At 48.2% G+C, this 16,308-nt stretch overlaps 1 protein-coding gene across 4 annotated transcripts; it reads right to left on the bottom strand.

Annotated features, from left to right (window-relative positions):
* Window positions 1-2,497: 2,497 nt before the first annotated feature.
* On the bottom strand, window positions 2,498-12,788 carry LOC139574183 (fibroblast growth factor 18-like). Of its 4 annotated transcripts, none has more exons than XM_071398517.1 (5): window positions 12,703-12,788; window positions 6,604-6,643; window positions 6,203-6,383; window positions 4,772-4,878; window positions 2,498-4,437 (listed from the first exon to the last, which is right to left on the bottom strand). In XM_071398517.1, the coding sequence occupies exons 2-5, from the start codon at window positions 6,631-6,633 to the stop codon at window positions 4,168-4,170; spliced, it is 588 nt and encodes a 195-aa protein (XP_071254618.1). In that variant the 5' UTR covers window positions 6,634-6,643; window positions 12,703-12,788; the 3' UTR covers window positions 2,498-4,167. The 4 variants fall into 4 exon arrangements, with proteins under 4 accessions (XP_071254618.1, XP_071254619.1, XP_071254617.1 ...); XM_071398518.1 differs by having other exon boundaries at window positions 6,203-6,380; window positions 12,703-12,775; XM_071398516.1 differs by having other exon boundaries at window positions 6,203-6,380; window positions 11,166-12,770.
* Between the last annotated feature and the right edge of the window lie 3,520 nt (window positions 12,789-16,308).

Raw genomic sequence — 16,308 nt, 5'->3', positions numbered from 1 at the left:
TAGAGTGCCTGTGGTGTGGGTTGTGGTAGAGTACCCCGTATTGCACTGACTGTAAATAACTGGTGTCATATGGATGTGTGGGGTGGTGTAGAAATGTCTGTGTGTGACTGCACTTGTTTTCCTACATATCAGGAACCCAATATCCTAACGTTTCACCCGAATGTCCTGAAACGTTAACTTTTTGGAGAAGTCAGAACTTTTTGCAGGTCCTCAATTTTTTTAGAATGCTATTTATAAGCTTACGGGTTGGGTTTTGGGGTTAGGGAAAATACAATTTTTACACTCTTAACTCCTGATATTTCACAAAAACAAACCTCTGTGTGTGTGTGACTGTTTAGAGAGAGTGTGTGTGGAGTATATGGTGTGCGCTTACTCTGGGTCTGTCGGATTTTGGCCCATAATTCCTGGAGCTCTCAGGTCACAGTGCCGTTCTCACACATATTTGGCATTCTTTCCCCGAAATGATTACCATACACCTTCTACTCTGGGGTTGGCTCTGCAGAATATTTCCATTATTCTGAGTGGAACTGCAGCGATGTTCCAGATTCCCCCCTACAGTTCAGATTCCTCACTCTCATGCTCCTGCCTTCCTTGGAATCCTCGGGTACAGCCCTTTGTCCCCCCTGAGTCAGCTGTTTGTGTCTGCCGACGTGATTGGGTCATTCGGCAGCGACATCTCTATAAAGACCTCCCGGGAGGGATGGGGGAGTAGGTAGTGTGTAAGCGATGTGCTGCATCTCAATAGTCCAAGGTTGGTTGCTCCCTTCATGGGCTCAGATGTGAACGAACTGGACAGGTGTAAGTAACTGGCCAGTAGGCTTTGCTTAGTTTCACCTATCCTGTTTTTACAGTTCAGTGCAGATTTAGGAAAAGGAAGATTCTTTACAAAAGCAGGGATGGCCAAAAACCAGCTGGAAACTTAGTAAAACGGGGATCTCATGGCGAGAGACAAAATTTAAAGAGGTAATAGAAGACGGTGAGGCAGAGAACCATGGTGGACGCCCTAATCTCCCGAAGGGGCCAAGAGGATTTAATACAGTAAATCAAGATTACATTTATTGTGACGCAACCATGTTGAAGTCTCATGGTAGTGCCCTGATAGAATTGTGTGTTGGGATGGTGGTGGAGGGTTGTTTGTGTGGTGGGTTAGGCGGGATGAAGGGGGTTAGGTGTCGGCGTATGTCTGTGGGTTGAGAGCAAGAATAAGAAAAATGATACTACTGCTTTGCAGAAGCCTACTGTTATTTTCCACAGTAATTTCAGATCAGTGGGCAGGAATATAAGTAGAGTAAGAAATGAAGGTTTTGTTAAGCTAATAGGGCCCTACAAGACCCACATGTCAATATATTTCCAAAAAAGGAAACATGGCCACCCAAAGGAAACCTGGTGAGAAACCCCAAAATGGTAGATCAGCAGTGGCTGCACTCTCTTGTGGAAGACTTATGTTCCACATAGTTAAGTAAATATTGTAAATGTATGATGATGGTGAAGGGGTTGTTTACCTGTGTATCGGCGGAGGCTGCTGAGGGGAGGATGGCTCGTAATAATGGCTGGAACAGAGCGAATGGAATGGCATCAAACACATGGAAACCATGTCACCTAAAACCCTCACAAACTTCTACAGCTGCACAATTGAGAGCATCCTGTCGGGCTGTATCACCACCTGGTATGGCAACTGCACCGCCCACAACCTCAGGGCTCACCAGGGGGTGGTGCGGTCTGCACAACGCATCACCGGGGGCAAACTACCTGCACTCCAGGACACCTACAGCACCCGATGTCACAGGAAGACCAAAAAGATCAAGAACAACAACCACCCGAGCCACTGCCTGTTCACCCCGCTACCATCCAGAAGGTGATGTCAGTACGGGTTCATCAAAGCTGGGACCAAGAGATAGAAGCTGTTTTTCAATCTCAAGGCCATCAGACTGTTAAACAGCAATCACTAACTCAGAGAGTATGCTGCCTACATACAGACTTGATATCATTGGCCACTCTAACAAATGGATCACTAGTCACTTTATTAATTCCACTTTAATAATGATGTTTACATATCTTGCACTACTCATCCAAGATGTATACTGTATTTTTATACTATCTACTGCATCTTGTCTATGGCGGTAGGTCATGGCCCATCCATATATTTATATGTACATATTCTTATTCCATCCCTTTACTTAGATTTCTGTGTATTAGGTAGTAGTTGTGGAATTGTTAAATTACTTGTTAGATACTGCTGCAATGTCGGGAACTAGAAGCACAAGCATTTCGCCATACTTGCAATAACATCTGCTATCCATGTGCATGTGACCAATAAAATGTGATTTGATTTGTTTGATGTATTTAATACCATTCCGCTCCAGCCATTACCACGAGCCCGTCCTCCCCAATGAAGGTGCCACCAACCTCCTGTGCTGTGTATAGATGCTTTATGACACAGTAGACATGTTTCTGTAAGCAGGTTTACAGACTCGAGAAAGACTGCTGCACACAGAGCTGAAATAAATAAAAGAAATAATTTTATAATAATAATATCAACAATTATAGTAACAATCATAAAAAGATCGCTTATTTAGTTTTTTTTGTCATCTTTATATAACTTTTAATAAATTGTTCCCTTTATATTTTGTGTATAAGACTTTGGTGTTTCACTGAATGTCCTGGTAGCAGCATTCTGTATCCATGGTATCGCACAGGAGCGTCATCCCCTGGGTCGTTTCTATAGCAACGCATATATGAAGAGAAGGCACCCTTCCCCCACGCGCCCGTCATCACCCTCTGAGCCTATAAGAAGAGGGTATTCTGTCCTGGCAGTGGGAATTGGGGAGGTGTCATGGTGCTGGTCTCCAGTTGTCTTTGGTGGTCATTAGATTTGGTTTGTTTTTGGTTCAGCTTGGTTTGTACATTCCAGTTCTTAAAGCTTCCGTCACTTCAGTGAGTTGCTGGGGGAGGTTGCCTAGGGATAATTTAGGCCTCTAGTCCCTTTCCAGATTCCCCCCAAATGTTCTTTGGTGCCCTTACACTCACATACTGTACATACATTCACATTCATTCACCCCAAGTCTGACAGATTCTTCTCACTAAGGCGGGGGTGAGACAGAGAGAAGTGCGTCAAAGCAGTCTGTCCATTTTTCCACAGTGCCATTCTGTCTAGTCCCTGACTGTGGCTTGATCCCCACTCCACTGACTTCCTGTGTTCCTCGTGTTGTTTGTCCACCTGTTGCTCCACAGTTTCTCGCATGACGCCACTGTCTCATAGACTTTCAGTCTGTCCATCTGTCTGTCTCTCCTGTCTCTGTCTTTTGGTCCATTAGTGGGTATCATCCAGTGAGTCCTGGACAGCGTCAGATAGTTGTACTGGTCCAAGCCTGTGAGTAAGGTTGGGGCTATCACAGTGTAGCTAGCTTAGCTACATTTTAGCCCTCAAAAGGAGTTTAAACCCGCAGTTTCGAGAACACACTGAACTCATTCTTGTTTAGCAGAGCAATAGTGTTTACCTTAAAGCATGGCTGCTTGATAAACCAGCAAAGTGGCCGGTTTTTGTTTGTCCGTTCTAAACTAGAGATGAACTGGCCAGTGACAGTGCAATAGCACCATTACGTTCAAGCTTGGAGGTTGGAGGGGAAACAAGGCCTACACAAGTTGGAAAGCCTGGTCATCAGTTTAGCTAGCTTTCAGGGGCCTTGTCATAGTTTCTGGGCCTGGCAGGGGAGTGGGCCAGGTTGATGGGCTAGTTGTGATAGCAGGGTTATGAGCTAGTGGCCTTCAGTCAATGGACAGAGATCGTGGAGCCTGGGGCAGTGACGGCTTAGCAGGGTCAAGGGTCACGTTAGTGGATGTACTGTGGCACTAGCACAGTTAGTAAAACTACCAATCAGGGTCCAGAGGAGGGTACATGTTATCCCAGTAGCAGGAAGCGTTAGGTGGGGTCAGGAGTCTGGGTGTATCTCTGGCCCACTATCGATCAGCTTCAGGTTAGCCAATTAGCATGTATTAAAGTCCAGAGGAAGGGTCAATGTTATCCCGTCAGCGATTAGCTTCAGGTTAGCTAATTAGCATGTATTAAAGTCCAGAGGAAGGGTCAATGTTATCCCGTTAGCGATTACTGAATAAGCAGGTACAGGTGGCAATGGGCAGCAGATGGAGGGTAGCCATTTGCGTTAGCTGCTAGCGGGGCCCGGTGGCACGGACCCTCTTGCTCCTCTTGTTGACCGTTGTGAAGCGGAAGGGCGTGGTTTCAGGGTACTCCCCGGGCGGGAAGCGCTTCATGAAGTGGACGTCCTGCTGGTTGGGCAGCGTGTGGGGGCCGCGGCGAGGTCGCCCCCGCTTGGTGAAGCCAACGTACCAGCCTGCGTAGCGGGATGACATCAATGCGGTGTAGTGGTTCTCTAGAACCTTCTCCACGAACACGCAGTCTTCACTTTTATTACTGGCCTTCTGAGAGAACAGAGACACGAATACACACACACACACACACACACACACACACACACACACACACACACACACACACACACACACACACACACACACACACACACACACACACACACACACACACACACACACACACACACACACACAGAGAGAGAGCAGAGAGAGAGACAGGAGAGAAGAGGCAGATCAGCAAACCATCAATCTGAACAAAAATCAAGAAATGCTCAGGAATGCTTCCAAACAGCCCTTTTTGGGGTATTTTGTTGTGATTCTTGCCATAAGCCTAATGATGCTGTAATTGTTTGAGAACATGAGAAAACAGAAGAGGTCTCACCTTTCCCACCAGCTTGCCGCGGCGGTTCATGCACAGGTAGAAGTTGGTTTCTTTGCCACGGATTCTCACCTGGCTACCAAAGGTGTCGGCCTCCACTACAAGCTGGGCTTGTGAAGGGACAGACAGAGGGACAGACAGACGTTAGAGCCACAGACAGGTAGAGCACCAAAAACAAAAGGGACAGAAAATAAGGGAAGAGGTGGAACGCAACTTGACAGAGCGACAGATTATAGCCTAGGTTGAACTGACAGATCAATCACAGGCAGATGGCAAAGCGAGGACAGGCAGACACTTGGGTGAGTAGATGGTTAGTTGTCAAAGAAGCCTGTTCAGAGACGGTCTTACAAGAGACTGGTCATCACAAATGGGGCTCATGAAAAAAGATACAGGAAGACATGAGGACAGCCGACACAGAGCGAGGCTACATAAGAAGAAGAAGTCTAGCAAACACTGCAGGAGGGATTGTTGTTTTAAGAGTGTGTGTGTGTGTGTTCATCATGCCATTGTGAAGCTGATTGTGTATATTAAAGTACTGCTCCCCTTCTCTTGTAATAACACTGCCCTGACTCAATGTCTTTAGAGAGAGGGCTTGTGCTTGTTTTTAAAAGAAATCCCTAAAATGGTTCCTACATGACCTTAGTAAACAAAGGGGTCACAAGAAATCAATACCCTTCTCTCTCCCTCTTCTTCCCTTAACTCTCCCCTCCTCTCTCTCCCCCCCCTCTACATGTTTGCACCTTCAACCCTCCTCTCTGCTCTCCCCCTCGCTCTCTGTTCTTTTTTCCCCTCTCACAATGCTTTACTGCCATTGCCTGATGGCGTTAACCACAGTCTTTCTTCTTTTGAGAACCATTTGTCAAGAACAGATCTGCTCCCGGAGCAGTAATAAGGCTGGCCTTGAAGTGGTATGTTTGTGAAGGGCATGGTTGTGAATGGGAGAGCTGGTAACATGAACCCCATTCGTCTACACAGAGGAACATGAACACCAGCGTTAACGTTGGGCTTTTTTTCTTCCTGCATTGATCCTCCGTGGTTTAAGAATGGGTTAGGCATAATTACAGACAAAGAGAGAAAGGGGAAGGGGGGAGGAGTGGGGGAGGGAGGTAGGGGAGGGGGAGGCAGCCTGCTGTTTTAAACCCAGAGAAGACAACGGGGAGGATGGAAAATCAATGGATAGATCGATGGAGGAGATGAGTTTCTAACACTGCCTAACACTCTACCTGGCAGGCTTCTCCCCCCTCTCTCCTGCTTTCTTTCTCTTTCACTCTCTCTCTCTTTCTCTGTGTGTCTCTCTGGTGAATCATTGAGTCAGCAGTTGGTCGATGCGGTCTTTGTGCTCCGGAGACAAGCTCCACTGCCCACTGCCAAGGCTGGGAGGATTGAGGCGTGTGTGTGTGCTTGTGTGCCTGTCTGTGTGTGTGTGTGTCTTACCATATTTGTCTCCGTCCTCTCCGCGGGCACTGATGCGTCTCCCCAGCACCTGGACGTGTTTGCCGCTAGTGCGGCTGTAGAGCTGGTAGACCCGGTGGTGCCGCCGGCTCATAGCGTCTCTCACCCGGGTCTGGTTCTCCACGTGCACACTGAAGTTAACCCCATCCACGCCAAACACCTGCTGCACACACGGGACACACGGGTACCAATAAGCATACTGCTACTGCATGTTCTCTCCTATCCCCCACTCCCTCCATCCTTGGGGGAAGGATACGAGGACACGATGGACACAACGCAAAAATCTGAAGGTCCTAAATGCCTTTGCCAAGACGCGTTTATAGACATACACACATATCCATACAAACATGGACTCACACACACGCGCATATCTAGCTTCTCACCTGCAATGGATTGCACATCACCAGCAACATCTGGATACATCTGGAAAGAGAAAATAAGTTCAGCATATCTCCGATCCAATGATTCCTCTCCTACCATCCGTCTGATCCCTTCCACGACACTGAGACCTATCCTTGGGAAACCAGAGAGAGCTTCTGGCTGGACTGCGGGACTCCCGCTCCCTCAGATATTACATTTGTTTTTGCATTTGATCATTTAGCAGACCCTCTTATCCGGAGCAACTTACAGTAGTGAGTGCATACATTTTCATCTTTTTTGTTTTGTGCTACAAGAGACAGACAGTCGCTGGTTCCCAAACCTTGTCACCCTTATTCTGATGTCAGCAGCACCACCAGCCTTGACACTTGACCTAAGAAGAGGTGTCTATCAACAGACATTCTGTAGGTGTCTATCAACAGACATTCTGTAGGTGTCTATCAACAGACATTCTGTAGGTGTCTATCAACAGACATTCTGTAGGTGTCTATCAACAGACATTTTGTAGGTGTCTGTCAACAGACATTCTGTAGGTGTCTATCAACAGACATTCTGTAGGTGTCTATCAACAGACATTCTGTAGGTGTCTATCAACAGACATTCTGTAGGTGTCTGTCAACAGACATTCTGTAGGTGTCTGTCAACAGACATTCTGTAGGTGTCTATCAACAGACATTCTGTAGGTGTCTATCAACAGACATTCTGTAGGTGTCTATCAACAGACATTCTGTAGGTGTCTATCAACAGACATTCTGTAGGTGTCTATCAACAGACATTCTGTAGGTGTCTATCAACAGACATTCTGTAGGTGTCTATCAACAGACATTCTGTAAGTGTCTATCAACAGACATTCTGTAGGTGTCTATCAACAGACATTCTGTAGGTGTCTATCAACAGACATTCTGTAGGTGTCTATCAACAGACATTCTGTAGGTGTCTATCAACAGACATTCTGTAGGTGTCTATCAACAGACATTCTGTAGGTGTCTATCAACAGACATTCTGTAGGTGTCTATCAACAGACATTCTGTAGGTGTCTATCAACAGACATTCTGTAGGTGTCTATCAACAGACATTCTGTAGGTGGGATTAGTTACAGGATGGGGTGGTGTAGTTGGCATGGCGACATGCGAGACAGACAAACAGACAGACATCCAGGGTCAGTCGGGGACAACACCCTAGAGCCTCCATGTTTTCCTCCAGCAGATGCTCCATCAGAGCAGCAGGGAAACACAGCCAGGGAAACACAGCCAGGGAAACCCTCTGACTGACTGACACCTCTCCCACTCAACCACCTCTTGACCCCTACATGACTGTACTGTGCCATTGTGGAAGTAGCCATAATATCACTTGTGCGTGAGTGTGTGTGCGCTGTGGAGAAGAACATGCACTGTCTCCCCTATCTCTCTCTCTCTCTTTCTCTCTCTCACTCTCTCTCTGTGTGTTCTACACTACAGCATGGAGAGGCAAGCTTGTTGAGTGAAGTGTTGCCAAATGCAGTACATACCTGTTTCTCTCTCACCTCCTACCTGTTTTTCTCTCCTCTCCTACCTGTTTCTCTCTCATCTCCTACCCGTTTCTCTCTCCTCTCCTACCTGTTTCTCTTTCCTCTCCTACCTGTTTCTCTCCTACCCGTTTCTCTCTCCTCTCCTAGCTGTTTCTCTCTCCTCTCCTACCTGTTTCTCTCTCCTCTCCTACCTGTTTCTCTCTCATCTCCTACCTGTTTTTCTCTCCTCTCCTACCTGTTTCTCTCTCATCTCCTACCCGTTTCTCTCTCCTCTCCTACCTGTTTCTCTCTCCTCTCCTACCTGTTTCTCTCCTACCCGTTTCTCTCTCCTCTCCTAGCTGTTTCTCTCTCCTCTCCTACCTGTTTCTCTCTCCTCTCCTACCTGTTTCTCTATTCTCTCCTATCTGTTTTCTCTCTTCGTCCTTCTCACATATCTCTAGGTCTACCACTCTCCCTCTCTCCCTTCCACTGTCCTATCTCTCTCACTCTCTCCCCTCCCTCTCTCTCCTGTCCCATGCTCAGTGTTTAGGGATGGAGGAGACTCCCCCACACACTGTCATGGCCTCACACACGCAGATGTGGAGCTGTGCGCTGGATGTGTGTATGTGCGTGCACGCAGGGGGGGGGGGGGGAGCAGGAAGCTGACGGCTGGACTGAAGAAAAGACTGATGCACTGCAGGGTGAGAGTGAGAGAGAGGTGTCTGTGTACGGGGAGAGATAGGGACAGAGTGACAGGGCGGGGAGAAAGAGAGACTGTACAAGTACTGCGGCTGGAGAAAAAGAGGGGTGTCCCCATTTTCTGTGGTGCGAGAGACAGAAAGCGAGAACGTGAAAAAGAGAAAAGTCTTGCATCCATCCACTGATGCGTACTCATAGACATACATGTACCTCATTCCCGACTCACTCAACCCACATACTACAACCCCCACCAACCCAAACACACAAGAAGACAAACTCCTTTCTATGCGACAGAACACTGGTGATCTTTCCCTTAGCTGGTGTATCAGCTCACGGGGGCTGCTAACAGATGCAGACACCAGGGGAACCAGAGCTGCATTCTGCCTGTGCAGCTGTAAAAGTGGTGATGTCTGTGCATTGTGAGGACTCTCAGCTGTTAAAACATCACTGCTGCGCTGCTGCCGAGGACACGGAGAGAAAAGGGCTTCAGTTCTGGATTCTACCTCTCTCTTCCAGACCACAGACACTCACAGTATGCCAGTGAGGAAATGGAGAGCAGAGAAAGCGAAGACAGAAGAAATGAAGAAGAGGGAGAGTAACAAAGATAGAGACGAAAAGAGACCGTAAGAGGGAGGTATAGTTCTATAAGAGGGACCAATGGAAAACCTGGTTATCCGTTGGACCTGTGCCAAAACAAGCATCAAGCTGACATCATAAACCTGTGTCTCTGAAGTTCTCCCATGTCGAGTAGACGTTAAGGTAGAGTGGGCCTAAATACGGAGCTCCAGCGTGGAGCAATGGTTGAGGTAGTGGGCCTCACTGTTGAGAAATGGTTAGAGTGGTAGGCCTCAGTGCAGAGCAGTAGGCCTCAGAGCGGAGTTGTGGTTTGAAAAGCAGAGCAGTAAGTCTCAGTGGTGGTTAAAGCAGTAACAGGCCCCAGTGTGGAGCAGTGGTTAGAGTAGCAGCGGGTCCCAGCGTGCAGCAGTGTTTTCTAAAAGAATAGCACTGTAGGTCTCATTGTGGTGTTGTGGTCAGAGGTGACATAGGCCCCAGTGTGGAGCAGTAGCTCCGAGTCTAGACCATTGAACCAATGCTTGAGTTTGTGTAGAGCAGCCGTTAGCCAGGCGAGCTAATATGTTGATGATCATAGATGTAACGTTCGTGTGGAGCGGTAGTTAGTACCCGTGGTCTCGGTGAGTGAGGGGGAAATAAAAAAGCGAGCCTGCATGGCAGAGGAGAAGATAACGTAGAAGAGGTGGTGGAGAGTTGGATCTTTCTCTTCATCTGATACTGTTAGGTTGTTATACATTTATATGAGAGAGAGAGACAGAGAGAGAGAGACAGAGAGAGGGGAAGAGAGAGAAGAGAGAGAGAGAGAGAGGGAGAGAGAGAGAGAGAGAGAGAGAGAGAGAGAGAGAGAGAGAGAGAGAGAGAGAGAGAGAGAGAGAGACAGAGAGACAGAGAGAGAGACAGAGACAGAGAGACACAGAGACACAGAGAGACAGAGAGAGAGACAGAGACAGAGAGACACAGAGAGACAGAGAGACACACAGAGAAACAGAGAGAGAGACAGAGAGAGAGACAGAGAGAGACAGAGAGAGAGAGACACAGAGAGAGACACAGAGAGACAGAGACAGAGAGACAGAGACAGAGAGACACAGAGAGAGAGACAGACACAGAGAGAGACAGAGAGAGAGACAGAGAGTGAGACACAGAGAGAGAGAGAGACACACAGAGAGACACAGAGAGACAGAGAGACAGACAGAGACAGAGAGACAGAGAGACATAGAGAGACATAGAGAGACAGAGAGAGAGAGAGAGACATAGAGAGAGACAGAGAGATGAGAACTATCTGGAGATGACTGCCATCTGGGAGAAGTACAATGGACGCAATGAAAGACAAATGAAATCCCTGGCTTCATTCTGTATCCTTTCACATAGCTGCAGTTGGCAAGTATTTCACATTTTCAATGAAATATGGTTGCAGACTATGATCAAACGATAGTTTGTGATATGGTGGATTCAATGCAATATATTACGGTACTGTACATCATATAGACCTAGATCCAATTGAAATGGTCAACATCTACACCAGTAATAAACAGTTATAAACGTGTTTATGACAAGTCCTATGGGTGGCACAGCCCCAACCCTGACCCAGTGACCCTGACTAATTAGCCAATCACCTTCTTTGACACGTTTCTATGGTGACCGATGGGAAGAGATGAGACGTCGAATACCCAGGCCAGAGCATCCATGAATCATGCCCATCAAAAACTGCCGTGTCCATATGGTCAAAGACTAAACAACACACTGCAACAATCAAACAGAATGTGCTTCATATGGCAATAACATTCTTGATAAATGGTTAGAGGGACTTACAAGACAGCCAGCGTGGAGAGAAGGGACCGCATCGCTTCCCCCCTCCACTAGGGAACTTCGCCCAGAGTCAATCGCCTCGCTCGGTCAGAGCCGGTCCGACAGTCCGGAGAGTTCACTTGTGTGTTTATAATCCGCTGGACGGAGTGGAGGGTCAAAGAGTCAGTTGGCATCGGCGGCGTGGGTGTGAGGGCGCGGGCAGGGCGGGTTGTGGGGCGGGGGTGGCCGTGCCACTGTGACTGTGACTGGAGGGCTACCTCTCTTGGCTGTCACGGTGGCCGGTGCAACGGGGAGGGCGGGGCGCGGGGGGAGGTTAGGTCATCAAACAGTTGCGCACCTCCGGGCTGGAGAGGAACAGGTGAAAGCGCGTTCACGACTCATAGAGGCTAAACTCCAATCGACTCACCTGCTACGTATCAATAATGAAACTAATGTCAGTCAAAATCACTCCAATGTGATTTAGTGACGATGTTTTCTCCCGGTAATCTTATGCGTAATCCACGTTCGTATTGGTGTTTTAGTGCGACAATAAAGCTTATACTAGGTCAATAACTTTATTCTGAGAGAAGTCCACATTAGAGACGGATTTGAAGAGATGAGACGCAGAATGAGGGATGGTAAAAGGAGGAGTGGTAGACTGGACGCAGGCTGGAGCACGCCCAAGGTCTCTAGTCCCTGCGAGGCAATGCCAGGCGCTGCGGGAGGCGGGGTACCTGGACGGGCTGGAGGCGAGGGCGGCGTGAAGAAGGGGCTTCTGCGGGCGCCGGGTGCTGCAGGGCGGGCTCGGTCATGGCTGCGACCCCACGATGGGTCACGAAGTCTCTGGCCCCGGGGACACCGAACAACAGTGTACAATAATGTGGTTAAGAGCCCGTAGCGGTCCAGCTCAGATGGAGATGGAGAGAGTTGAATGAAAGGGAGGAGGGGAGGGAGATAGAGGTAGGGATGGAGGGAGGGGGAGTTTGAGAGGATGGGAACAGCTGTGACTGGGTGGCGGACCCAGCCACCCGCGACAGCACGGAAATGACAGGCGCTCTCTGCACCTGATTTCTCGGACTTTCCCGGCGGTTTCAACCGCTGGTTGCCTGGCTGCGGTCCTCCCTGAGCTCCGGCACAATACCAGCCAAAACAGAGCGCGATGACATCACCTCAAAAATGTTTGAAGGAAAAAATGCAATCCGATCTTTTTAGTAATTTTTTAAACGTAGAAAGTTAGCAGTTTTCCTGTAAAGGCACCAAAGTCTGGATGGCTCAGTTGGAACCGACCGTTGCAGTGCAGAAGAGACAGGTCTACTTCTCCTGTTTGTAAAGAAATACAAGTGAATGCATGCGCTTCAACGACGTTTACCTAATCACATTGACAGATCACCCCAGAACCTGCACCGTCTCTCCCTCTCTCTCTCTCTCACAGCCTCCCTCTTTCATTCAGTGACGAGAGGAAAGCACAGGAGAAAATACAGAAAGAACACAGCTGCGTCTATTCTCCAGCTACAGAATGTATATAAAAAGCGTTTTTCTTCCGCAAAAAGCTCGTCTTTACCGTGGATGGGAGTGCTGTAAGGGAGAGGCGAGTCAGTCGGCAGGCACAAACCTCCAAGAAAAAACAGAACAAGATTTTAACAGCCGTGGATCAATCCACCCCTCCCTCCCACCACCAGCCCCCCCCCCCCTCTCTCTCGCGTCTGCTCTCTCTCTCTCCCCCGCTTCCCCTCTTTCTCTCCCTCTCTCGCACACACACACACTTATTGGATCAAAATGAGATTAGTCAGTCGCTATGTGATGCCGACCAACTACACCAAACGCAAAACCGTGTTGGAAATGTCACTGGCTGCAACAAAGGAGGAAGGGGGAACAGGGCTTAGTTTTTACAAATCTCCACAAAACACGGGTTTATGTGGGTTTCTCTGCGCTTTTGGAACCTTTCACTAGTCATTGGGGAATTAACAGGGGCGAGTCACTTCTGCCCTCCGATTACTTCTCACCTCAGTTAAAAAGAAACCCGACCACTGCCACCCCTCTGCCCCTGACCCATGGTGGGGAGTGTGGGTTGAGGCGAGACCGCCAGAGCGGGGTGGGGGGCACGACTAGCACAGCAGACGCTCCAAGTAAATAATTACCGCTTTGAAAAGTGATGTTTTGTGATGCTTCGTTTCATAACTTATAACTTAAACCTTGATGGGAAAATGAAACAGAGAATGAGAGACAGTCCGCTTGAAAAGCGGGAGGGCGGTATGTAAGCATGGACTCGGATCCAAAACGAACATTTCTCAGGGATTTCGGCAGCAACGCCCGCTCTGCGCTCCCAACCCTCCCTCTCACCGCCACAGAACCGCAGACGGTCAGCCAAGCCAACACAACACTCATTCCATACCTTTCATTCACACACACACAGAGTGCAGGAGAGATTGGGTTCTCACTCGCTTGTGTGTGCTGGAAATGGGGGGGGGGGGGGCAGATATCTTGGCTTTTCAACGTTGCTCGTGCGCACACACACACACACACACACACACACACACACACACACACACACACACACACACACACACACACACACACACACACACACACACACACACACACACACACACACACACACACACACACACACACACACACACACAGGCTACGTGGCTTCATAGGGCTGGGTAGGGGTACTGTGGTTGACTGGCTTTAAGTCATGCTCAATAGAAGAGCTCCTGGCCCTCCTCTCCTACTGGCCCTCTTCCCCTCCCTGCACCTGTGTCTGGGTGGATAGTTTGCTCCTCTGGCCTGCCTGGTGTCCAGCTAGCTAGGCCAGGGCAGGGCAGGAGGGCACTTATTTTAAACCACCTGGTTGACCACAGCCCGCTGGACCACAGGTTCAAACAGACGCACACCGCTGCTGCTACAACACACCACAAAGGGAGCAAGAGTCATTACTCGTGGCATCCGTTTGCTCCGGCTTGCCCTTGGTCATTTGTGCTATATTAACATGCTCTTTATTAGACTGACCAGAGAGCTGCAGAAAGGCCTTATCATGAGGAGTGACTTCAGGGAGTCTATTTCACTTTGAGCGCCTTTTGTGGGTATCTAGCTTTGCAGTGGTATAAGAAAGGCGTCACCTTGATGAATGAGTTTTTGATGTGCTGGCTGACAGCCGTCGTGTAGTCAGCTAACCAACAGATGCAACAACAACAAAAAATCCGAATGGGTGAAAGATAAGCCTAGAGCGAAATAGTCAACTGAAATATGAGACCACATCTAAAGGTTCCTCAGGGCTTTCATTTGTCTACCTTACACACGTTTATATTTGTCTTCCTTTTCTCTCTCTCTCTCCTTCTCTTCCTCGCCCTCTGTCACGCAAGTCTTTCCCTCATTCATTTTCCGTCTTCCCGATCTGTCTCTTTAATCCCCCCTCTGTCTTTTTTTTTATCACCTCCCACTGTCGCTCTGTTTGCAGCGAGGGAGTGTATTGATCGCCCATGCCTTTGCCTCTGCAGCTCCTGGCTATTGATCTTCAGCTAAGATGTTTTAAATGCGTGCGCACACACACGCACACGCACAGGGTCATGTATAGAAATGCTCAGTCGCCCATTATGTTGGCTATCATGGCTAGAAGGAGAGATCTCAGTGACTTTGAAAGTGGGGTCTCAAAGGAACATAGGGGGTTTAATAAAGGTGCGTGTGTGAGAGATGACGCTGCAGTGGATAGCAGCTGTTTTATGGGCTACTGACCTATTCTGCTATTTTGTGTTGTTTTTTTTACGCTGATCTTAGCATTTTTGCACATAAGGTCTCCGCCATCATTTCCAATGAACGAAAACATCTTCTGGACATCAGAACAGCGATCACTAACCTAGATTTGAATGACAATTTCTACTTAGAGTCAGGCAGCTCGGGACGTTTTGCTTACTCTGGACCAGGCCTGGGATTCAAAAGGGGAAGCGACGGCGCAAGAGAGGCAAACGAGCTGGCATCCTGACGAGACTATGTTGGCGAGCAAATGAACCGCCTCTACCCTCGCTCTATTGGCGAACGTACGATCACTAGAAAACATACTGGACGACCTCTTCTCAAGGCTATCCTCTCAACGGGTCCTGAAGAACTGTAATATTCGATGTTTTCGCAGAGTCGTGGCTGAACAAGGACATGGATGATATGCAACTCTCTGGTTTCTCCATGCATTCTCTCGACTGGACTGCAGCCTGGGGTAAGGCGAAGGGGGGAGGGGTGTGTCTCTTTGTTAACAACAGCTGGTGAGCGATCTCTAATGTTTTAATAAGGAAGTCTTGACTTTTTGCTCGCCTGAGTTCGAACATCTCATGATAAGCTGCAGACCATACTATTTACCAAGAGTTTTAATCTATATTTTTCGTAGCTGTCTATTTACCACCTCAAAACGATGCAGACCCTAAGACCACCGCACTCAATGAGCTGCATAGAGCCACAAGCAAACAAGAAAATGCTCATCCAGATACGGCGCTTCTCGTGGCCAGTGATTTTAATGCAGGGAAACAGAAATCTATTTGACCTCATATTTACCAGCATGTCCCTTGTGCAACTAGAGGTGACACAACTCTTCACCTTTACTCCCGAGTGGTGCAGCGGTCTAAGGCAGAGGTCTAAGGCATTGCATCTCAGTGCTAGAGGCATCACTACAGACCCTGGTTTGATTCTAGGCTGTATCACAACCGGCCGTGATTGGGAGTCCCATAGGGTGGCACACAATTGGCACAGCGTCGTCCGGGTTACGGTTTGGCCTAATTCATTATTGTAAAGAAGAATGTGTTCTTAACTGTCTTGCCTAGTTAAATAAAGGCGAAATAAAAAATAAAATGAATAAAAAAATACTCCACTCCAAGAAAATCAAACAAGGCTCTCCCTCACCCTCTCTGGCAATACCTCTATCCTTTTGATTCCTGCTTACAAGCAAGAACTCAAACAGGAAGTACAAGTGACGCGCTCAATAAGGAAGTGGTCCGATGAAGTGGATGCTAAGCTAAAGTACTGTTTCGCTAGCACAGACTGGAATATGTTCCATCCAATAACTTTGAGGAGTTTACCACATCCGTCACCGGTTTAATTAATAAGTGCATCGATGACGTTGTCCCCACAGTGACCATATATACTGTACATATCCCAACCCGAAGCCATGGATAACAGGCAA

Source organism: Salvelinus alpinus, chromosome 4 (assembly GCF_045679555.1).
Source record: "Salvelinus alpinus chromosome 4, SLU_Salpinus.1, whole genome shotgun sequence".
Lineage (NCBI taxonomy): Eukaryota > Metazoa > Chordata > Actinopteri > Salmoniformes > Salmonidae > Salvelinus > Salvelinus alpinus.
The sequence above is the reverse complement of the archived record's forward strand: the minus strand, read 5'-3'. Positions and strand labels throughout refer to the sequence as shown.

Coding starts and splice junctions, on each gene's coding strand:
- LOC139574183 (XM_071398515.1), bottom strand. CDS start 11,197: ATGCGGTCCCTTCTCTCCACGCTGGCTGTCTT. Junction 6,384..6,603: donor TGATGTGCAATCCATTGCAG/GTGAGAAGCTAG, acceptor CCGTGTGTGCAG/CAGGTGTTTGGCGTGGATGG. Junction 4,879..6,202: donor AGAGGACGGAGACAAATATG/GTAAGACACACA, acceptor TCCCTTCACAAG/CCCAGCTTGTAGTGGAGGCC.